The 24,842-nt window shown below is 39.1% G+C and overlaps 1 protein-coding gene and 1 long non-coding RNA gene across 2 annotated transcripts; one reads left to right on the top strand and one right to left on the bottom strand.

Annotated features, from left to right (window-relative positions):
- Positions 1-9,181: 9,181 nt before the first annotated feature.
- On the top strand, positions 9,182-17,045 carry LOC118402132 (uncharacterized). The gene is made up of 4 exons (XM_052477354.1): positions 9,182-9,328; positions 9,534-9,895; positions 16,447-16,519; positions 16,729-17,045. Exons 1-4 carry the CDS (start codon positions 9,289-9,291, stop codon positions 17,043-17,045), a joined length of 792 nt encoding a protein of 263 aa, XP_052333314.1. The 5' UTR covers positions 9,182-9,288.
- Positions 17,046-22,932: 5,887 nt separating this feature from the next.
- On the bottom strand, positions 22,933-23,880 carry LOC118402131 (uncharacterized). The gene is made up of 2 exons (XR_004829433.2): positions 23,612-23,880; positions 22,933-23,170 (listed from the first exon to the last, which is right to left on the bottom strand). It is a non-coding gene; the product is annotated as an uncharacterized LOC118402131 (long non-coding RNA).
- Between the last annotated feature and the right edge of the window lie 962 nt (positions 23,881-24,842).

Raw genomic sequence — 24,842 nt, 5'->3', positions numbered from 1 at the left:
AAACGGAGCTATTTTGGAAACGTCAGAGTGTTTTCTTTCCAAAGCTGTCAATTATATGCATAGTCGAGCATCTTTTCGTGACAAAATATATTGTTTAAAACGGGAACGTTTTTCATCCAAAAATTAAAATAGCACCCCCTATATCCAAGAGGTTAATGTCCTGCCTTTTCAGCGGAATGTTGTCGTGGGGTTCCGCTAGCGGGACATCTTTCCCTTTCACCGCGGGACTTAGAGGTACCCAGAGTCATGGCTTGATTGCTCCAGACCACCACAAGGGGGAGTTAGAGCACTCATTATGCATTTGGGTCCCAAGGTTTTTATATGACCAATCATATCGAGTGGTTCCAATGACAAATTTTGACGCGAGCCACCCGTGTTCTGGTGACGCTCTTTCACAAAGATGGCTCACAAAACATTATGGTGGAACCAAATGTAAGCTGTTATCACGTCATAAAGAGTCAAGCAAAACATTTACAATTGAGAGGGATACGTTAGAACCTCTTTGGGATCGTGTCCCGCTAGGATGTCACTATGACAACATCCGGTGAAATTGCAGAGCACAAAATTCAGAATACAAAAATCGTAACATTAAACATTCATGAAAATACAAGTGTTTTACATCGTTTAAAAGCGATAATCCAACCGCGTTATCAAATTTCAAAAAGGCTTTACGGCAAAAGCATACCATGCGATTATCTGAGGACAGCGCATCACATCAAAATACTTTTTCAAACAAGCACAGGTGTCACAAAATCCCAAATAGCTATAAAATAAATCACTTACCTTTGAAGATCTTCCTCTTTTTGCAATCCCAAGGGGCCCTGCTCCACAATGAATGGTTCTTTTTTTCGATAGTCCTTCTTTTATATCCCAAAAAAGTAAGTTTAATTGGCGCACTTGATTCAGTATTCCACCCGTTACCCTCGTTCAAAATGCATACAAAAGAATCCCAAAAGTGACCAATAAACTTCATCCAAACAAGTCAAACAACGTTTCTAATCAATCCTCAGGTACTCTAATATCTAAATAAATGATAAAATTGAAGACGGAGAATAGTATTTTCAATAGGGAAGATAAATAACAAAGAGCGCTTACCTCAGTCACGCATGCAACAAGACTACTTTTCTGATGAGGGACAACTTGGAAAAACTACTATTTGTTAATTTTTCAAAAAACAAGCCTGAAACCCTTTCTAAACACTGTTGACATCTAGTGGAAGCCATAGGAACTGCAATCTGGGTCCTATCTATTTGTTTTTCCCATAGGTGTCACGCCTTGGTCATTGTATTTTGTGTTTTCGTTATATGTTTGGTCAGGCCAGGGTGTGACATGGGTTTATATGTTGTGGTTCATATTGGTGTTTTTGTATTATTGGGATTACGGCTGAGTAGGGGTGTTGCATAGGCTTGGCTGCCTGAGGCGGTTCTCAATCAGAGTCAGGTGATTCTCGTTGTCTCTGATTGGGAACCGTATTTAGGTAGCCTGGGTTTCGCTTTGGATTTCGTGAGTGATTGTTCCTGTCTCTGTGTAGTTTCACCAGATAGGCTGTAATTAGGTTTCACGTTCCGTTTGTTGTTTTTGTATTTGTATAGTTATTTCATGTGTCACTTTTTTCATTAAAGTCATGAGTAACCACCACGCTGCATTTCGGTCCGACTCTCTTTCTACAAACGAAGAATGACGTTACAATAGGCTTGCATTGAAATGGCCTGTAACCCCCCAAAAAAATTCTCCATGGATTTTCCTCTGGTTTTCGCCTGCCATATCAGTTCTGTTATACTCACAGACATTATTTGTACAGTTTTAGAAACGTGAGTGTGTGTTTTCTATCCAATGCTCCCAATTATATGCATATCCTAGCTTCTGGGCCTGAGTAACAGGCAGTTTACTTTGAGCACGTCATTCATCCGAACTACCGAACACAGCCCCCAAGCCTTTTAAGAACCACATAGCATATCATTACAGCAGTAAGTATCGGTTTGTTAGCTAGCTACCTAACGGTAGTAGTTAGGCATCAAACTCGCTAGCATTTTAACTATAGCCTATGTAACTAACCAACGTCTATTGACTTGATTATTCTCGTCATTCTTAGCTTAGCTAAATGGTATTGTTGTTGTGCTTTCTCAATGGACATTCAGGTGCTTTTGTAAATTCGCTATGGCTATTTTCAGGCTGGACAATAGAATGAGTCAAAATTCACTCAAGGCTGAACACTCAAGGCTGAAAAACAGCTTAAGAACTTTGGCTAAACTAGAACAATAGCACGAGCCCATAGCAAATTAATGGAATCAAACGTTTGCAGAGCCTGTTTGACTGGAGTGATGCTTAGAATTCCATTAAAATGTATCCCTTTTTATTTTACCACTACAATCTGTTCGTTGGACGAAACTGGAAAAAAACTACTTGTGTAGAAAGTAAATATCCACACTTCGATGGTGTCAACTGTGCTTATGTCACAGTACTGAAAAAGTAGGGAAAAAATAAAGACTTCTGACTCTTTCTGGTCTAGCGATCGATGACAAACGAGCTCACTGCCCAGACTTACAAAATTACAAAGAGGAGATTATCCCGATTAAAATGGTGCCTATGTAACAGTTTTGCTTCCGTCCCTCTCTTTGCCCCTACCTGGGCTAGAGCCAGGGACCCTCTGCACAAATAGACAACAGCCACACTCAAAGCATCTTCACCCATTGCTCCACAAAATCCACGGCCCTTGCAGAGGGAACAACTACTTCAAGGTCTCAGAGCGAGTGACGTCACCGATTGAAATGGTATTTTCGCACACCCCGCTAACTAGCTAGCCATTTTACGGTTACACCCGAATTCAAAAAAACTAAATATACACAGTGAGATATTATGTGAAATAGACCTGCATGCCTCTCCATAGGAAAACAATGGGGGGTGCTCAGCGTTCCAAGGGCAAAAAATATTTTGGGGCTAGCATTTGATGACAACTGAGCTAGCTGCCGAGGCTTACATAATTAGAAAGAGCAGATTCTCATGAAAAAAAATCACATTGCGAGATATTTGGCGAAATAGACATACATGCCGACATTTCCCCCATAGGAAACAATGGGAAGACCACAGAGTTCCAATATTATTTGTGTTGTTTACATTTTAGCTATGAAACAACGTGAGCAGGTCTCATTGCCAACAATAGCGAAGCAGGCATTGTGACGTTGAGCAATAAGCTGGTATTAGAACGTTTGGAAGGCAAGTTGGTGCCACGGTGCTCAATATAACTAATAGGAGCTGTCAGAGTGAAAAATGCACTAAAATAAGGCTGTTTTTTCGCGATTACTTCAAAACGATGGCAAGCAACTGGGAAATATGGTCATATTATGAAACTGCGCTCCACAGTGGATGCAATTAACTTGTTTTTATCAGAAAAGAACATTGCTAAAAATGTCATTTTTTCCAGCATACTATCTACGCGGATTTCAGAACACTCTTGTCTGAGTGTACCAGAGGGCAGAATAATTACTTTATGAGCGCTCCACACCCATTTAATATGGCCGGTGTCAGTGAAAGTCGGGAAAAAAGCGCAATTAAATTGTTTCCAGCAGCACATTTATAGTCACCAACACTATGTTTAACATGAAAACTGCCTTACCAGCTCTGCTAGGGCGAGTAAAATGGTCAGAGTGGTCTCATTTGTGTCTGGAAGTAGCTAGCCAATATTAGCTTGACTGCCGTTGTAAGGCCAGAATGCTCAAATGAACCCTACTCCTCTGCCCGAACGTCCAGTGTGTGCTCCGAGAGTGAATTTACAAACTGACAATCTGACAATGCTCTGAATGTATGAGATTCACACTGTACTGCACCTTGTTTTCTTTTCCATCCCAGTTTCATTTTTCATGGAGTAGAAACACCATAATATTAATGAAATTACTTAAGCAAGTACCAGTCAAGAGTTTGGACACAACTACTCATTTCGTTAATAAAATAAAAGATAAAAAAATACTCTTTCAAAATGCAGATGCTGATTTAGTTATTTAAGGATCCATAACGATTTACTATGGGAATAAATGTTACTGATTTACGGAAATATTGGAACAAAGTTGTCTTAATGAAGGCAAACAATTTAGAACCCTCCAATCCTGTAGCCTACTCCCGACAACCACGTTGTACAGCACCATGTTTTCCATTCCATCCTAATGGAAACCCTTAGGGTTTTGATTTAAATTTTTCTCTGAATGGAAACACCATAATGTTATTCAAATTAATTAAGCCAATACGGCAATACGGATTGCCAATACGGAATGCTGTCAAACGCTTCTCAAATATGCCCTCTGATGGTAAAACTAGCAATAACTTGCAGTAACAGAAGAAATGGCTGAAAATTAAATGACGTGCCACAGAATGCTGCAGCAGCACGCAAGGTGTGCCACAGTATGATACAACTTTTAAAGGAGGAACCACTGTAATTGAGCCTGCATTGTTGATAGAAATTAAAATTGACACCCAATTGATTATGTTTCTATATTTTCTTTACAGAATTAATTGCTTGGGGAGCACATTAGTGCTGTAAAACATGAAGTCATCAGTACAGAGGGAAAACCTGTGATTCTGAGCTGCTCATATGATGCAAGCAGGAATTATCCTCTGCTTTACTGGTACAGGCATTATGATTACCAGGCTCCTCACTTTCTACTGTATAAAGGTGCCAGATCAAGCATGAGGGAACATATCCCTGATAAGAGATATACATCCAAAATGTCTCAGACTACTACTGAACTGATCATAACACATCTAACCCTGGCAGACACAGCTCTCTACTCAGAGACTATTATTATGTTAATTGTTATACCCAGTGATAGAATGTGGATAAGACGCTGTACAAAACCCTGCAGACCAAAATTCTTTGATGAACCGAGGATCAAATTCGAACATCAAACCACAATTTGATATCATAATGGCAGAGAACTGTGGTCAAACCTATGCTGTGTGAAATCACCAGTTGACCTAGTGTTTCTCTGTCTTCATATTCAGTGCACTGCGAGAAATTTGTATTCTTCACTTTTCAATCAGTAGTCTTCAATTAATGTTTTTTAAGTGTTCACCATGACAGCCTTGAGTTGGGGAGGAGTGAGCACTTTGTGGCAGAGGTCAGGTCAGATGAAGTGAGGAAGAACAGATATCACTAAGGTTCTGTCTAGCAACAGAGATGCATTGGCTGTTCAGGTGTGTAGGAGGAGACTCAGCATAGGAGATAGAGTTAAATATCAATGCTTGTCTGAAATCTTGTCATATAATCAGCTGTATTGACCCTCTGGGAAGAAAAAACTTGGTTTGAGCTTTCATAGTGTCCGTTGAGTTTTTACTCTGACAATTAGAACCCAACAGTTGGCGTTGTTGGCAGGATTCACCACAATTTATAGTTAAAACAGAGAGTCCAGGTCAGTGGAGCTGGCAACAAACAAGGTAGGCACAGTTTCTACACCTGTTACAACTCATTTTGACATCTTAGGGAGATGAGAATCGTTGGCTGATCATTTATAGGATACGGACCTAGAAAGCCTGAGTTTTTTCAATAGGCCCATTGTGTAACGACCGGTCGTAAAAAATATGTTGTAGGGTGGGTTCCTTTAAGTCATCCGTATTCTCCAGTAATACATTTGCAGACGTTATGGTTGTAACACAAGGTATTAAGTGTTGTGACCAATCAGTAGGCACAAATACCATAACCATTCTCCGGGGAAGTGGGTAGCCCTACCTTTGAAAATAGTTACTAGAAGGTATGTATTAGAGAATGGAGTGAAGATATCTAAACATCCTGTACACCGTTGGGAGAGGTTTGGGTATAATAATGATTGAAATGGCGACAGACAATCCTACTGGAGCTTCTGGATTTTAATAAAGCCATGGAGGCGCTGAAAGAAACACACAAGCATTCTTCCAAACCGGCTCGATATGGGAAATGAGTAGATGTACTCAGCCACCAAAAGACTATGTACGGGAGAACATAGATAGAATTTGCACTTCTGCTTTGATGGCAGGTTCGAATCCTGTGATCAAAATGACAAATGTAGTGGTTGCTGATGAAATAGAGCAAGATGCTTTAACTTCTTGATGCTACCAATCCCTGTAGCGGGATAATTTCCGTCTGCAACTTTTGAATAGCATAGCGCAACAGTCAAATAATATTACTAGAAAATATTCATATTCATGAAATCACAAGTTCAATATTTCGAAAAACAGCTTAGCCTTTTGTTAATCACCCTGTCGTCTCAGATTTTGAAATTATGCTTTACAGCAAAAGCAATCCAAGCGTTTGTGTAAGTTTATCGATAGCCTAGCATAGCATTATGTACACTTTGCATGAGGAAGCTTGGCCACGAAAAGAAAAGCAATCAAATGAACCGTCTACCTTTGATGATTTTCGGATGTTTTCACTCACGAGACTCCCAGTTACACAGCAAATGTTCCTTTTGTTCCATAAAGATTATTTTTATACCCAAAATACCGACGTTTGTTTGTCGCGTTATGTTCAGGAATCCACAGGAAAGAGCGGTCATGACAACGCAGACGGAAATTCCAAATAGTCTTCATAATGTCCACAGAAACATGTCAAACGTTTTTATAATCATTCCTCGGGTAGTTTTTAAAATATATTTTCGATAATATATCAACCGAGTGTGTAGCTTTTTCCATAACAGCGGGAGGAACAATGGCCGGTTTACTCAATTGCGCATCAACTCACGATCCTTCACGCTCATTTTTCAAAATAAAAGCCTGAAACTATGTCTAAAGGCTGTTGACACCTTAGGGAAGCCACAGAAAAAGGAATCGGGTTGATATCCCTTTAACATTAACCATGCTGTGCTGTTTCACCTTGTTATTTTTAACATTTAGGGTTGTAGTGTTAAACCCTCCTGTAGATACATCAGCTCATTAACCAACAGTCTGTTATGGTACCTCCAGCACCCTGGATCCTCTCCACAGTTCCTCATACTGGACTACTCTGGGGTCATAACCAACACTGATAGTACAAAATGGACCCTCATACATGAAATGGATCTGGACATCTCCTCTACTGAAGTGACAGACTCTGCTCTGTACTACATTCCCTCCACCACCCAGTGGAGGGAATGAGAGATGCAGTATCACTGAAAAGAGGACAAATGAGAGGAGAGGGGAGGGAAGGAGAGGTCAGGAGAGGTGAGGAGAGGAGAGATTGAGAATCTTTATAGCAACTGTACTTTGGGGTGGAGTTTGTAGGTGAACTAAACAGAAATGATCAACTGAAAACCTTGCAGATGAACTTAGTTTGGAGTATTCAGCCTCTGTTGTACTATTAGTCAGTTTGACTTCCAACCCCAGCCATGTTGTTCATCTGGTCAATTATTATGTTCTCAGTAATAGGTAAGTTATGGCTTTCAAAGTAGTGTCATGTTTTCTGCTTAGAAAATTACAACAATAAATGTTTATTTCAATAAAAAAATTACTCAATCTTAATTTCTTCAAATTTGCAGGTGACACCTATGAGCAGACTATAGAGCCAAACCAACATGAAGTGTATGCAGAAGTGGGTAGTAATGTTCTTCTTTCCTGCAACTACTCCTCAGCAGACAATCTACTATGGTATAAACAGTCTCCAGGATCTGCTCCCCAATACCTTCTGCTCATCCAGCACTACACTGGGACTGAACATAGAGCTGATTCTCTTGACTCTCGCTTCTCTGGTAAACTGAACAAAGAGAGGACCCATGTTTATCTGGAGATCTCCTCTGCTGAAGTGACAGACTCTTCTCTGTACTACTGTGCTCTGAGGCCCACAGTGACAGGAAACCCAGGAACACTGTACAAAAACCTAACATTCCCTGAGAGAACATTTCTGCTCTGGAGTTAAAGGTTTTATTTGACAATAATGCCATCAAGTGGAGTCAACATGCCCCCATTATATTGTGTTAAGAGGAGGAGCTTAGTGTTACACATAACATGTAATGAGTGAAACAGATTTTTTATTTAACCTTTATTTAACTAGGCAAGTCAGTTAAGAACAAAGTCTTACTTTCAATGACGGCCTAGGAACAGTGGGTTAACTGCCTGTTCAGGGGCAGAACGACAGATTTGTACCTTGTCAGGTCAGGAATTTGAACTTGCAACCTTCCGATTACTAGTCCAAAGCTCTAACCATCAGGCTACCCTGCCGCAACCAGAGAGTGAATGTTCCAAGAGAAGATCATTAGAGAAGTCTCTGTCTAACACCCAGTGTCTATGATGCTGCTCTATTCAGTCTTGTTTTTTGTGTACTTATAGGTAAGAATTCATTCTCCAGTAACTGAATATGTACTAACAGAATGTTCAATATCAATATCATACACTTTGAAACACCAAGTGTGGATATACTGTACACTGTCCACATTGACTCAGTAATACATGTTGTTATTTTTTACAGGTACAAGTGTTTAAGACATAATTACTCCAGACAGAGATGTAGTGGATGTTATGGAGGTTAGTAGTGTTAAACTCTCCTGTAGATACATCAGCTCATTAACCAACAGTCTGTTATGGTACCTCCAGCACCCTGGATCCTCTCCACAGTTCCTCATACTGGACTACTCTGGGATCATAACCAGCACTGATAGTACAAAATGGACCCTCATACATGAAGAAGAGGACAACCGTGTGGATCGGGAGATCTCATCTACTGAAGTGACAGTCTCTGCTCTTTACTACTAAGTAGCAATTCTGAAGATGACAATTCCACTAGGCCTATGGTGAGTGGTGTGGAGGGTGATACCATCACATCATCCTGCAGCTACACTGGCTCTGTAAACAATCTACATTGGTATCATTAGTATCCCAGGTCTAAACTAGAGTTCCTGATTCTTGACTTCATATAGAACGCATGGATCTGGGATCTCCTCTATTGAAGTGACAGACTCTGCTCTGTACTACTGTCCCATAGAGCCCACAGTGACAGGAAACACTTCCTCACACAAAATGTTGACAGTCTGACACAAATTTGCAGATGGTTTATATAGTATAGAGTGGGTTAGTATTGTTGATCTATTGAAAAAACAAAGACTACAGCAAGAACTAGACATTTTCAAATAGAAATTAAGTCGAAAATAATCTGAGGAGGAGGCCAATAGGAACTGAAAACCCTTAATCACAAACCACAGAAGAAGAGTTACATATCCAGTTATCAGAGGAGGGGCCTCATAGTCAAACACTGGTATAGGCTGGGTATACCTGCAACCATGAGGATGTCTCTGTAGAGGATCTACTCAGCTCTCTCACTGTCTTGTCTCTCAGTTGGTTTATCTAGTCTGTGTCAGGATGTCACTCATATTACTGTTGCTCCTCTCAGCATTTGTAGGTGAGTGCTGAATACTCAGGTTAAACCAAATAACATTTTGAATACAGTGACATTGCTTTTTTTCAGTGAATGATTGCATTTAAAACTAAGTGGTATTTCACTGGGAAGTTTCGATTCTTTCTCTTGTCATACTTTATGGGCACCTAATCCATGTTTATCTTTAGAAATAAACATTAACACAATGACAATACTTATGTTGTTGCAGCTGATAGTATGGAGCAGGAAACAATAACTCCAGTGAAGCCTGAAGTCAATGCTCTCCAAGGAACAGACATCACTCTCTCCTGCAACTACAAAGGCAAAGTTAATAATCTACAATGGTACCGTCAATACCCCGGATCCAGACCAGAATGTCTTCTTTTGATCCTACAAAGCAGCATGTATATTCAGAATACATCCATTACAACTCCACGACACACTGGTAGACTGAATGAAGAGAAGACCCGTGTTGACTTGATGATCTCCTCTGTTGAATTGGAAGACTCTGCTCTGTACCACTGTGCCTTGCAGCCCACAGTGACAGGAAACCCAGACACACTGTACAAAAACCTGTCAAGACCCTTGGGGGTGAACAGTGCATTGTAGTCTGATCAATCAGATATAAAGGAGAGTACATTAATACATATATTACTTCCTGCACTTCCACAATAAAACACATTTAATATAAATATTATTCAGGAACTACTTATTCATATTGTCTGCATCTTCCTGTTCTGATATAACATGATCAACGATACCAGTCTGAATAAATACAGAATGAAGAACATTTGCGGTGTTGTTTCGCTTCCTTCTAGCAAAGATTCCCAAACTTTTTCACCCCATTCCAGCATTGTGGAACATCACGCCATGTTTATTCATGTGATATTTGAGTGATACATTTTTTTTACAATATCAATCGAGGGCAGTCATGATCTGAAATGTCTCTATTCAGAACTACAGCAAAATCATGAAGATGGCATTTAGCAGCAATCCAACCCAGAAATACTGTTTAACTCGAATACCAGACTACCTTGAGTGTTGAGAGGTAGAGCAACAAAGTCAATGAGTGATTTGACATTACAGTATATAGTCTACAAGATGTTTGAAGAGAGGATAGTGACAGCACAAACAGTCAGTCATTCAGACCCCATGAAGATGTTTTAGTGCAATTCTGCTTTTGTCAATGTCCTTAGGTAAGTGCACAGGTTTTGCACTTCAGTTTTGGATTGCACACATATGTCTATATAGCATTTATGGTACATGAATTACGATATGATTCATTCAAAACATGTTTAAAGTGGTCCTATGGACAGATACTCCAATCTCCACTGTGGAGCTTTGCAGCTCCTTCAGTGATATCTTTGGTCTCTTTGTTGCCTCTCTGATTAATGCCCTCCTTGCCTGGTCCTTGAGTTTTGGTGGGTGGCCCTCTCTTGGCAGGTTTGTTGTGGTGCCATATTCTTTCAATTTTTTAATAATGTATTTAAATGGTGCTCTGTGGGATTTCCAAAGTTGATGATATTTTTTTATAATCCAACCCTGATCTGTACATCTCCTCAACTTTGTCCCTAACCCTGTTTGGAGAGCTCCTTGGTCTTCATGGTGTCGCTTGCTTGGTGGTGCCCCTTGCTTAGTGATGTTGCAGACTCTGGGGCCTTTCAGAACAGGTGTATATATACTGAGATCATGTGACACTTAGATTACATACAGGTGGATTTTATTTAACTAATTATGTGACTTCTGAACGTAATTGGTTGCTTCCAGATAATATTTAGGGGCTTCATAGCAAAGGGGGTATGCATGCACTTATGCATGCACCACTTTTCTGTTTTACATTTTTTTGAATTTATTGAAACAAAATATTTTTTTCACTTCACCAATTTGGATGATTTTGTGTATGTCCATTACATTAAATACAAATAAAAATTCATTTAAATTACAGGTTGTAATGAAACAAAATAGGAAAAACTCCAAGGGGGATGAATACTTTTGCAAGACACTGTAGGTTCGGTATAGGTATAGGGTTTAGGGTTTAGGGTTTAGGGTTTAGGGTTTAGGGTTAGGTTTAAGTTTAGGAGTTAGTTTATATGGTTAAGGTAAGTGTTAGGGGAAGGGTTAGCTAACATGCGAAGTTGTTGCAAAGTACCTCAAAAGTAGTAAGTAATTGAACAGACTCATCTCTCTACTACTGTGCTGTAGAATCAGATTTCAACCAGACAGGTAATACACAAAAGTCAGAAATAACGATATAATTCATGCCTTACCTTTGAAGATCTTCATCTGTTGGCACTCCAAAATGTCCCGTAAACATCACAAATGGTCCTTTTGTTCGATAAGTTGCTTCTATATATCCCCAAAATGTCAATTTATTTGGCGCGTTTGATTCAGAAATACACTGGTTCCAACTCGCCCAACATGCCTACAAAGTATCTAATACGTTACGGTTAAGGGATTTTTTTTATCAATAATGACTAATTATGTATACATTTCAATCAGGACTGACTAATCAGAATACATATTATATTACTGTATAGATGTATGCATTTTATTTTAATCATTGTACTGAATATTATGTGTGTAATTATAATCAAGAGTAAGAACAAAGACTGTCTGTTGGTAGAAACGAATGAATTTATCGCCAGACTGGCTAGAATGCTTATCTACACAGGGAGACCTTGGCCTAGTCATAAATAATCTAAACTGGTGTGGGAAGATGTAGGAAGGCTTGTGAACTATACTGCCATTGTACCGGAGTGGAGGAGGGACGGGACAGTTTGAAACCTAATGACGTCATTTTCAGTTTATAACCTGTTGTAAATTGTATCATGTTCTGAACTCTTGAGAATATACACTATTGCTTGATTTTGAGACTGGTCTCCGCCAATTTTATGCAAATAAGTTTCTTACAAATCCTTAGAAATGGGCTGAGTGTATTAATTGAATTGGGTAATAAACATATAGGAATTTAATTCCTCTAACAGTTACCTGTAACTTTATCCAAACATTTCAAACAACTTTCCTAATCCAACTTGAGGTATTTTAAAATGTAAATAATCAATAAAATTTAAGACGGAATATACTGTGTTCAATAGCAGATAAAATGAAAGTGGAGAGAGTTCCAGGTCGTGCACACCAAACAAAAAAGTACACTTGGCTTGACACTCAGAAAGGAAAGGGCTACTTCTTCATTTCTCAAAGGAAAAACATCAACCAATTTCTAAAGACTGTTGACATCTAGTGGACGCCATAGGAACTGCAAGCATATTTATATTAACAAGGGATTGCCATAGAAACCTAATGGAAAACAGATTGAGCTCAAAAATAAATTTCCCTGGATGGATTGTGCTCGGGGTTTCGACTGTCAAATCAGTTCTGTTATACTCACAGACATTATTCAAACAGTTTTAGAAACTTCAGTGTTTTCTATCCAAATCTAGTAATAATATGCATATCCTAGCTTCTGGGCCTGAGTAGCAGGTAGTTTACTTTGGGCATGCTTTTCATCCGGGTGTGAAAATACTGCCCCCTAGCCCAAAGAGGTTGTTAACTGACTTGCCTAGTTAAATAAAGGTTAAATAAAACATCTATATTCAATGCACTGTGAGAAATATGTGTTCTTAACTCTTCAATTAGTAGTCTTCAGTACTGAGTGGAGGGGGTGCCAGGCCATTTAGGATCTTGAATACAAGACATGCATCAGTGTATTGCACATGATTTTTCCAACTCAGGAGCTCATGCTTTCTGAGAATGTAACAGTGGTGATGGCTATTGGGCTTCCTATCAAGCACTTTGAGAGCCTGTTTGTAGACAGACTGAATGGGTTTTAAAGTTGTACCGCAAGCTTGGGCCCAATTAGTCAAGCATTGTGTTAAGTGGGGGAGTATCATAGATTTGAAGTACAGTTTTTCTACTCCTACCCCCTACTTTTTCGAACATTCTGTTAAAAATCGCGCAACATTTCAGCGCCCTGCTGCTCATGCCAGGAATATAGTATATGCATATGATTAGTATGTGTGGATAGAAAACACTCAGACGTTTATAAAACTGGTTAAATCACTGCTGTGACTATAACAGAACGTGCGTTTCATCGAATAGTGCAGGAAAATCTGATCACTGAAAATGGAAATAAATATCCATGCGCCACTTCCAGGAATTGTTCAAGAAGAACCAAATTAAATGAGGCCGAGTTTGCTTCCGCACGATGTCTAGAGTCTTGTCATTTGATTCGGCTTTGATTCTTGGTCAAACCGAATCAAGGGAACCGATTCCCTCCGGTCTCCGACCTGATGTTTTGGTTGAGAAATATCCTGACAATTTTTCCAGACTGACATCTATAGAATTTACATCGCCTCCTGATGAATTTTATCGCTTATTAACGTGTACTAATACCTAAAGTTGCATTACAAAAGTATTTTGAAGTGTTTTGTGAAAGTTTATCGTCGACTTTTTGAATTTTAAAAAATGACGTTACGTTATGAAACGCTATTTTTTTCCGTTTATCACACAGTCTTCATAGATCGATATCTAGGCTATATATGGACCGATTTAATCGAAAAAAAGACCCAATAGTGATTATGGGACATCTAGGAGTGCCAACAAAGAAGATGGTCAAAGGTAATGAATGTTTTATATTTTATTTGTGCGGTTTGTGTAGCGACGACTATGCTAATTATTTTGTTTACGTCCCCTGCGGGTCTTTTGGGGTGTTACATGCTATCAGATAATAGCTTCTCATGCTTTCGCAGAAAAGCATTTTAAGAATCTGACTTGTTGCCTGGATTCACAACGAGTGTAGCTTTAATTCAATACCCTGCATGTGTATTTTAATGAACGTTTCAGTTTTAACTAATACTATTAGCATTTAGCGTAGCGCATTTGCATTTCCAGATCTCTAGATGGGACGCCTGCGTGCCAGGTTGGAGCAAGAGGTTCATGAAAGTTTGATTTATATAGTAATTTATTTGAATTTGGCGCTCTGCATTTTCCATGGCTTTTGGCCAGGTGGGACGCGTCCCACATATCCCAAGGAGGTTAACCTTTCTAGCTCAGGGCTTCCGCTAGCGGAACACCTCGTCCACATTCCGCTGAAAAGGCAGTGAGCGAAATTCAAGAATTCAAAAATATTTTTTTTGAAATATGTGACTTTCAAACATTAACAAATCCAATACAATCATAATCTGAGAACGGCGCTCAGAACCCAAAACAGCCAGAGGAATAGCCGCCATTTTGGAATCAACGAAGTTAGAAACAACACCATAAATATTCACTTACCTTTGATGATCTTCATCAGAAGGCACTCCCAAGAATCCCAGTTCGACAATAAATGACTGATTTGTTCCATAAAGTTCCATCATTTATGTCCAAATAGCCACTTGTTGTCAGCATGTTCAGCCCAGTAATCCATCTTCGTGAGGCGCGAGCATTTCATCCAGACAAAAACTCGAAAAGTTACGTTACATGTCAAACGATGTATGGAATCAATCGTTAGGATGTTTTTAACATAAAACATCAATAATGTTCCGACAGGAGAATTCCTTTGTCTTCAGAAAAGGCACTGGAACGAGAGGTAACTCTGTCGGGAGCGCGCGTCATGAGACCGAGGTACTATGCCAGACCACTGACTCAAACAGGTCTCATGAGCCCCTCCTTTATAGTAGAATCCTCATTCAAGTCTCAAAAGACAGTTGACATCTAGTGGACGCCCTAGGAATTGCTACCTCATCCATATCTCAATGTGTACTCGGTAGGCAAAGCATTGAAAAACTACAAACCTCAGATGTCCCACTTCCTGGTTGGATTTTTCTCAGGTTTTCGCCTGCCATATGAGTTCTGTTATACTCACAGACATAATTCAAACAGTTTTAGAATCTTCAGTGTGTTTTTATCCAATTCTAATAATAATATGTATGTATTAGCATCTGGGACAGAGTAGGAGGCAGTTCACTCTGGGAATGCTATTCATCCAAAAGTGAAAATGCTGCGCCCTATCCCAAAAAGGTTGTACAACAGGTTTATATTTTGAGATTATTCAATTACTGGAAAGGGGTTACGGGTTTGTTAATTGTTTATTTGAGGTGTTGATTTCACCTAATATACGGAATGTGAATTGATTTATACTTTTACTTTTGATACTTAAGTATATTTAAAAATTTTACTCAAGTAGGATTTTACTGGGTGACTTTCACTTTTACTTGGTCATTTTTTATTAAGGTATCTTTACTTTTACTCTAGTACTGTATGAAAACGGGGTACTTTCTCCACCACTGGTACTGAATAGAGGGAACCCCTGTTACCCTGTCATCCAACTATTCAAGAACAGTTAATACTGGAGATGAATGCAATTGTTATCAACAAGACACAGCACATCTTAGGTACAGGGTTTATAAACAGGCAGATCCTCTGAATACTTAACATATCTACAAAACTGAATGAAGAGAAAAAATGTGTAGATCTGGAGATCTCCTCTGATGTAGTGACATACTCTGTTGTGTACTACTGTGCTGTGATCCCCACAATGACAGGAAACTTACACCCACTGCACAAAAACTTCAGCAGGGACAACATCAACAGTAATTTATCCAGTTTATTTATGAACTTGTGTCTAACCCTGACTTTTTCAAAAAACACTAATGAATGATGTTAATGTCTCCTATAAATAAAGCTTATGACTTGAACGTTTCACCTGTCCTTAATTTGATTGGAGCATTGACAGATTCTGTCAATTTGATGCATATTCCTATTCTGCTACAATCAGGTCTATTAACCACATCAAATACATACAGTATGCTTAGATTATATGACATCATTGCTCTCAACATGGACCTGCTCAGTGGTTTGGTCCTCTGGTGGTAAATCCATGTACTGCACTCTTTAGAGCAGCATAGCTGAAGCCAACTGACTAGTAATCGGTCAGAAAAACATAGAAAGGATATAATGTATTTTGTTTGACCACATCTCTATCTAGCGGGGCATTTTCTGCATAAATGTTTTATAAAATGCTATTAAATGAACATATAGAAATATTTGTTTCAACATAGTCAGTAGGAGGAGCTAGAGTATAAAACTCAGGATTAGATCATGAATCATCAAGATAAAACATGATTCTACCATGAAGATCATAGCCAGTTGATGCTGTGCAGCTGGGGCTTATTCTACACATCCTGCCATCTACAATGTTGTTCTGTTCACTATTACCCGTCTTTAACTTGATAGGTAAGTGATTACATTTTTATTGAAACTGAGTGTTATGTTGAGGTGTATTTATTTTTCTAAACAAACATTATAAAGACAGTGCACAACATGAGGATGCATATTTTTGAACATTTTTTGAAAACATTTCCATTTTAAACTGCATTTGGAATTAACTTAATCTTCCATGTGGGTTTAAAGTAATATATATATATAATATCATGTTTTTACAGGTCTCAGTTCTGAACAGGTATTAACACCCTACACTGATGTAGAAGTGGCTTCAGAAAGGGACAGAGTTACTCTCTCTTGTAACTACACCTCTGTCAACACTCTTCAATGGTATCGACAATATCCACAATCAGCACCACAGTTATTGGTCATGGAACATATGACTGCAAAAACACCAGGTTTCTCACTAAATCATGACAAAAAAGCCAAACGTGTGGATCTGGAGATCTCCTCTGCTGAAGTGACAGACTCTGCTCTGTACTACTGTGCCTTGCAGTCCACAGTGACAGGAAACCCAGAAACACTGTACAAAACCTGACAGCTCATAATAAACGCCTCTTATGCATATTTTAGGGCAGGGGTAGGGCTTACTTAAGATAACATATTCTCCTTTTAAAAAACTGTGTTGGAATTCACCCTAGCATACTACACAAGTAGTTACTTTCTGCACGCTCACCTTACTGTAAAACTGTAAAGGGAAAACTAGGGTAGATCTGGAAATCACCTTTGCTGAAGGGAAAGTCTCTGCGCTGTACTACTGCTGTGCTGTGATGTCCACAGTGACACATAACTCACTGACTCAGCACTCAGCAGAATACAGATCCGTCACTTTGTGGTTTTTCAAACATCTGCTATCTTTTGTTTGAGCACAGCGCCATCAAATGGAATTTCATGCATAAACCATTTGTAAACTGATATCAAATGTACATAAAAACATGTTTGTTCCTAAATTGTCAGTAGGAGAAGCTAGAATATAAAACTCAGGATTAGATCATAAAGGTCAAGGACAACAACGTACCATCGTCAAGGAGATCCACAGCCTGAGGGATTGAATAGATTGTTGTTGAACGTGCTTGGAACACCAAAATTCAAAGAGAAAGGGCAAGGGAGTCAGCATATCAGACATCTTGTACATTCATACAACTGCACTCAGAACAAAGCAATCTGGATATTCTCTGTACTTTCTTATGTTTGGTCATGAATCAAGGTTACCTGTAGATCTATTTTTTTAGAGTCTCAAATGTACTTCACTTTACTATTTACATTTTGACAACTTTTCATTTTACGCCACTACATTCCGAAAGAGAATAATGTACTTTTTACAAAATACATTTTCCCTGATACCCAGAAAATACATTTGGAATGCTAAGCAGGACAGTCAAATTGTAAAATTCAGACACTTATCAAGGGAAATCCCCGGGTCATCCCTATTGTCTTTGATCTGGCGAACTCACTAAATACAAATGCTTTGTAAATGATATCTGAGTGTCTTAGTGTGCCACAGGCTATCTGTAAAAACAATTATATTATAATTACAATTACAATTACAATTATAATAAATGTGCCGTCTGGTTTGCTTAATATAAGGATTGTGAAATTATGTGTACTTTTAGTTTTGATACCTAAGTATATTGAAACCAAACATGTTTAGACTCAAAATTCTCGAGGAGTATTTTACTGGGTGACTTTCACTTTTACTTGAGTCATTTTTCTATTAAGGTATCATTAATCTGTAATTCATGAAGTCATTAGAACAGAGGGAGAATCTGTGACTCTGAGCAGCACATATAATAATATTTGGCTTTACTGGTACTGCATAATTATAACCAAGCACTTCAGTTTCTACTGTATAAAAGTTGCCAGATAATGTATTATATTCTTCACTCTTTAATCAGTAGTTTATTCCACATGTTTATATCAGTTGGAAAAGCATTTGGGAAAATAATGTGCAACAATGTTATTGTTTGTAGTTGGCCCTATTCACAATTCACACCTTTCTGTGGTGTAGTATGAAAGTCAACCTGAAGGGGGAAACCTAACAGAGCACACACCCCCTGAATCAAAGGATGCCAAACAGACAGACACATCCCCATGGTCTACTACTGCATGTAATACAGAACAACATGAAGCATCAACAGTAGGACAGAGGGTGTCAAAGCTCTGTGATAGATAGATCAGCATTGTTCTGCTCCTTGCCTTTTCCACTTCAAACTGACTGACTAGTCATGAGAAATTGGCTGATCCTTCATGTTCTGGCTGCATGCTGCTTTGGTATAACATCACTCAGTTTCTCTTTCTCTTTCTGTGTCTTTCTTTATTTTATTTATGTACATTGTTATTACAGGATGTAGCTCCTATCATTTGTTGAATTAGTTTGACTCTTTATTTTTCCTCACAGAACTAATAGCTGGGGATCACATTACTTCTTTAAGCCATGAAGTCATCAAGTCAGAGGGAGAATCTGTGACTCTGAGCAGTTCATATGATACAAGCCAAAATGGACCTTGGCTTTGCTAGTACAGGCATTATCTTAACCAAGCTCCTCCATTTCTACTCTATAAAGGTGCCAGATTAAGTACAAGTGAACTTATCCCTGATAAGAGATATACATCCAAAGAGTCCCAGAAATCAACTGAACTGATTATAACAGGTTTAACCCTGGCAGATACAACTGTGATACAAAATGTGTAAGACACTGTACCAAAACTTGCAAACCAAAAATGTTTTGTTGTTGTGTGGAGCATAATTATACATCAACCACAATTTGATATCATATGGCAGAGGTTTAGATCAGAGAAGTGTGGTCCCACCTGTGCTGTGTGCAATCACAAGACTTATTCTTCACTCTAGTTAGTAGAGATTGGTGTGAGGGGTTTGACATGTATGGTAGTCAGGGAGGCCAACCCGCAGTCGTGGACCGCTAGATAGCTGGACTACCAGCAGGATAAGCACCCTGTCGTTGACCGGGGTTCAGTTGGCATCCAGGCAGGATCAGTGCCCATTCGTAGAGCGAAGTTGATAGCTGGCGTCCCAGCAGGATCAGCCGGAGATGGACCGGAGTTCAGCTGGCCCTTAATGTTGTGTTTGATATTGGAGCCCCGAGGAATTCGCTGAAGTTGCTAAGCACTATACTTCAAGCCAGTGTGCCGATGCTTGTATCATTTTATCAGAAGCACATTATCTTTTATGTCCAAAGCTTTGTTTCATCGAACAACCACCTAATTGTTTTGGAATTGATTTCGGTAGAATACAAAAAGGTTACTCTGCACACGTGTAAATTTGGCTGTTCTAAAATATTTCTGACCAGTAGATGCCACTAATGTACACTGTTCAACAAGGCCTCGCGTAATGAACATATTTGACACAATTGGCTGGACCGTCTCAACACTTCAGGAACGTAAAAAACCCCACAGCTACCAGAAGTGCAAAGGAGTGAAGAAGAATACAATGAGGGTGGTTGATGAAGCAATTGGATTCAAGTGAGTGAGGCAGGCTAGCTAATGAATATTGGATGCCAGTGCGCAAGTTGGCATGTTCACAACTCTGTGTAAATATATGGAGTTCCTGGCCACTCAGCTACATTTCAATATGGGTGTCGAAGCCCTTGTAGGGAGTTTCTGCTCCAGAGCCGTATTCCAAAATAAATGTTGGTGCTCATATATGGAGTTCCTGCTCCGGCCGCATTCCAATATGGAAGTCTGAGTCCATGTATGGAGTGCCTGCGCTAAGGCTGCATTCCAATAAAGAAGAAGAACCCCATATATGGAAGTTCCTGTTGTGGACTAGGTGTGTCGAATGAAGCTGAAAGTTCTCCCAAAACTGCATTGTAAACTACACTTGGTTCAATAACTAATTTGGAATATGACAGTGTAACAATATTATTGTTTGTAGTTGGCCCTCCTCACAATTCACACTGGCTTGGTGGTGTAGTATGAAAGTCAACCTGAAGGGGGCAACACAACAAAGCACACACACCCCTGATTCAGAGGATGCCATACAGACAGACACCTCCCCATGGTCTACTACTGCATGTAATACAGAACAACATGAAGCATCAACAGTAGGACAGAGGGTGTCAAAGCTCTGTGATCGATCAGCATTGTTCTGCTCCTTTTCCACTTCAAACTGACTGACTAGTCATGAGAAATTGGCTGATCCTGTATTTTCTGGCTGCACGCTGCTTTGGTATAACATCACTCAGTTCATCTGTCTCTTTCTGTGCACTTGTTCATTTGATTTATATACATTATTAATATATGTTGAAGATATATTTATCTTTTTTTTCAGGGTGCAGAGCAGAAGAGAATGTAAGACAGCCAACAGAAGATGTAATGGTCATAGAAGGACAACCAACAACACTCACTTGTCAATTTGATACAGCTGATCTGTCACCAAATCTCTTCTGGTACAAACAACAAACAAATAGCAACCCCATATTTATGCTGAGAAGGGATATGTTTTCACCTGGGGAAACTGCTACTGAGTTCAAGGAGCGATTTGATGCCCGTCTGAATTTCACAGCAAAGTCAGTCCCCTTGACGATCCAGAGGGTGCAGCTGTCTGACTCTGCTGTGTACTACTGTGCTCTGAAGCCCACTGTGACAACAGGATATACAGCCCCCTTACAAAAACTACAGGTTTTCCATGTGTCCATTGAAACATACAGTACCCCTGAAAGTTGGGACAAAAGCACAAAATGTATTTCAATATACTTTATGTACAGTAGTAGACCTGAATTAAATACTCTGTAGGCTACATGAGTGTTTGTAGATTAATTAAAATATAATATCTGTAGGTTTTAACAACAATAAAATGTATGTTTATTATCCTCACTACAAGGAACATTTATTTAATTGACAATTGCTTTACACTACTTTTAATTTCATTTGAGCTACCTGTAAGCTTTTCATTTTGACTAATGTACTACAAAGAGAGCTAATAACTAATATTGACGAGGTAATATTTACCCATACATTTCCATAGAGTCTTTCCACTCTTTGAACAGGCTCCTCCTTCATGTCTGTCAGTTGATGGTGATATACAGGCTGAGATGGACATGGAAGAGAGAGAGAGGATCCCTACCTCTTACTGTAACCCACAGTCACTCCTCAGTGTGTTCTGTATAACCATGGTACTTTGTCTGATCATCTGGCTGGTTCTTTCTGTATTCTGCTTTGGTATGATGGAACCTTTTCTCTCATTGGTTCTATGTAATTGTTAATTAAAAAATGTATAATCACTGACTTTATGTTTTATTTTTTATCTTCCAGAGTGTATAGGTGACAATGTCCAACAGCAACCAGGAAGTGTGATTGCTACAGAAGGAGGATTGGTAACACTGAGATGTCAATACAACACCAGTGATGCTACTAATTTTGCCTATCTCTATTGGTACAAACAAGAAGCAAATTACTTCCCTAAACAAATGCTGAGCCGTTTTTCTACTGGATCTGGAGACAATGCTGCAGGGTTCAAGGAGAGATTCAATGCAAGTCTAAATGCCAAGACACAATCAGTCCCCTTGACGATCCAGAGGTTGCAGCTGTCTGACTCTGCTGTGTACTACTGTGCTCTGAGGCCCACTGTGACAACAGGATATACAGCCCCCTTACAAAAACACTGTGTGTACAGTACTTTGTGTTGTGTGCCATTTTTTAAGGGAACATGTTACATGATTGAGGCAGAGGAAAGGAAATGGCTTTTATAGGTGACAGTGAGAAAGCAGGGTAGTCATTCAGTCATAACTCTACTTGTGTTCACTCTTTTTACTGTGTCAAATAACACTTACCAGCATGTCACTGGGATAAATTTAAGTATTTGCACTAGTGGGTGAGATTGATGCTATTCTTCATATCCAATAACATAGCCAATGTAATTACTGGAGATTTGAGAAATATTACTGTGAAGGATATTTTGTCCATTTTTAATACACTGAATAATGATTTTAATTGTATGATAATTTTCTGATAATAATTCCTGTTTTCATAAATGTTTTCCAGGTGGAAGTCATGTTAATGACATTACTCCAACATCAGATAAGGTGTTTGGGTTGGAGGGTGATGTCATAAATCTGTCCTGTAACTACTCCTCTGCTAGTACACTCCAGTGGTATCATCAGTACCCTGGATCATCTCCCATCTTCCTCCTCCTCACTACAGTCTCCTCAAACCCCTCTGTAGTGAAAGATAAACCTGAAGATCATCGACTGTCTGTTAAACTGAACGATGAGAGAACGTGCATAGATCTCTAGATCTCCTCTGCTGAAGTGTTAGACTCTACTCTGTACTACTGTGCCCTGGAGCCCACAATGAAATGAAACCCTTTACAAAAATGTACAAAGATGTGAACTAAAAACACTGACATCCCCTAAGAGAAACATGTCAATGATTTGGTTACCTTCAATAGACAAAGAATATACATGTAGGTTGGAAATGAACAGTGAATTATTTGTTGAAACAAATGAACAGATTAAAAAGTGACAGAAACTCATTCGGTTATCCGAATATGTTGCCGGTTTAAACTGTAAATAAAGCTATAAAGATGAAAACAAAAATGCATGTCTATTAATTCCTGTCTACATATCTTACAGATATGCCCTTCAAGCAATGTTTTCCGTATGACATCACAGTAGACAGGTCAGGTCCTTCTGCCAACTCTGGTGCCCTAAAATCAAGAAAATAAATGGAGATAAATAAGAGTTTTATCCAATATCCAGTAGAGGGAGACTAAGGTAATCATATTTCAGTGCATCCCTGCATTTTGAGGATGTGACAGTGGAATCAAGCAGCATGTTACTTCAGCTCATCTGACAACTCTCTGTATTTTGGGGTGGGGCATCAAAGGTTTGAGAAGAAATGGTATATTCAAAACTAGACAGAGGAGGATGTTTTTTTAGTATACACAGATCTTGCTGTGCTGTGTGTTGTCAAACTTCCAGTTTCAGCCACAATGTCAATCCCCACATTTATTTTGCTTTTAGTAGTTGCATGTAAGTACTCTATAATCTGTCAATTTCTATTGAATTTCTATTCTGTTGAATCTAAACGAAGTGTTGATGTGTTGAAAATAGATATATAACAGAGTAATAATAGAGGAATAACATACTTTGCATCTCTTGCAGGTGACAGTAATGGTCAGACCATTGAACCAATCAGAGAGGAGGTGTATGCTCCAGCAGGTAGAAATATTACACTTTCATGCACCTACTCATCTGCAGTCTCTCTTCAATGGTATCTCCAGAACCCTGGATCAGCTCCTCAGTATATCCTGCTTATCCTGCATGGTGTCGGGTCTCCATCACGGGCTCCAGGTCTGGATCCTCGATTGTCAGTCAAGCTGAATGATGAGAAGAACCGTGTGGATCTGGAGATCTCCTCTGCTAAAGAGAAAGACTCTGCTATGTACTACTGTGCACTGATGCCCACAGTGAAAGGAAACCTACAAGCGCTGTACAAAAACCTAACCTGACACATTCTATACGTACATGACATGACCTACAGGTAATGATGCATCTCAAGGTTTTTCTTTTTGACAGGAAACCTGGTGGGTGTGTTTAAAAACCTACAATATGTAAAGAGGAGGAGCAACATTGTAAATGCCTTATTATTTCAGTCATAGCAGTGTTTTGGCTTTGCTGTTTTCTAAAATATACATTAATGTCTGATCTGTAACATAGATAATATATCAGACAGGGTAGGAGATATTAATAATAATCTGAGTAAAATATAATGTTTTGGGATTTTCACCCCCCAGACATTATTTCCTAAAGGACTTAATGATGAAATGCCTATGTATGTTATGTTGTGAATTTGAACATGAAATTTGTGTCTCTTGTAGATTAATTCTGACGTTTATCGTATGATGTACCCTATGACTAATGAAAACTTGCTATGTCCTCATTGAGATTTTACAGACGTGTTTAATACGCCTTATTTATACACTTTTGTAATAATTATGAAATGCATATTGTTATATTTGGTAGCACTTGTTTATTTTCCCTTTGCCTCCAACCCCCTTCGATGTGTAGAAAGGATGTGGGTGGGACCAGGTCCACATACTGGTGCAACTTTCAAAAAATCCCCAAAGCTCTGACGAAGGCCGTGTGGCCGATACATAAGCTTATCGGTGATAAGATCGGTGATACTATCAAGAGCAGTGTGCTGTTTCCTTTTTCCTTCATCTTGTTCAATTGTTGCCATGCACCTGCAAATTAGTTTGCTCAGATGTGCGAGTGCCTTTTGAATTTTGATCTGTAACATAGACCATGATGCTACTCTGTTTTATTCTACTGATTTCAGCCCTTGTAGGTGATACTTTAGAGGATGATATTACTCCA

This window comes from Oncorhynchus keta, chromosome 23, assembly GCF_023373465.1.
Source record: "Oncorhynchus keta strain PuntledgeMale-10-30-2019 chromosome 23, Oket_V2, whole genome shotgun sequence".
Lineage (NCBI taxonomy): Eukaryota > Metazoa > Chordata > Actinopteri > Salmoniformes > Salmonidae > Oncorhynchus > Oncorhynchus keta.
Note: the sequence above shows the minus strand (reverse complement) of the source record. Positions and strands in the feature narration are given on the sequence as shown.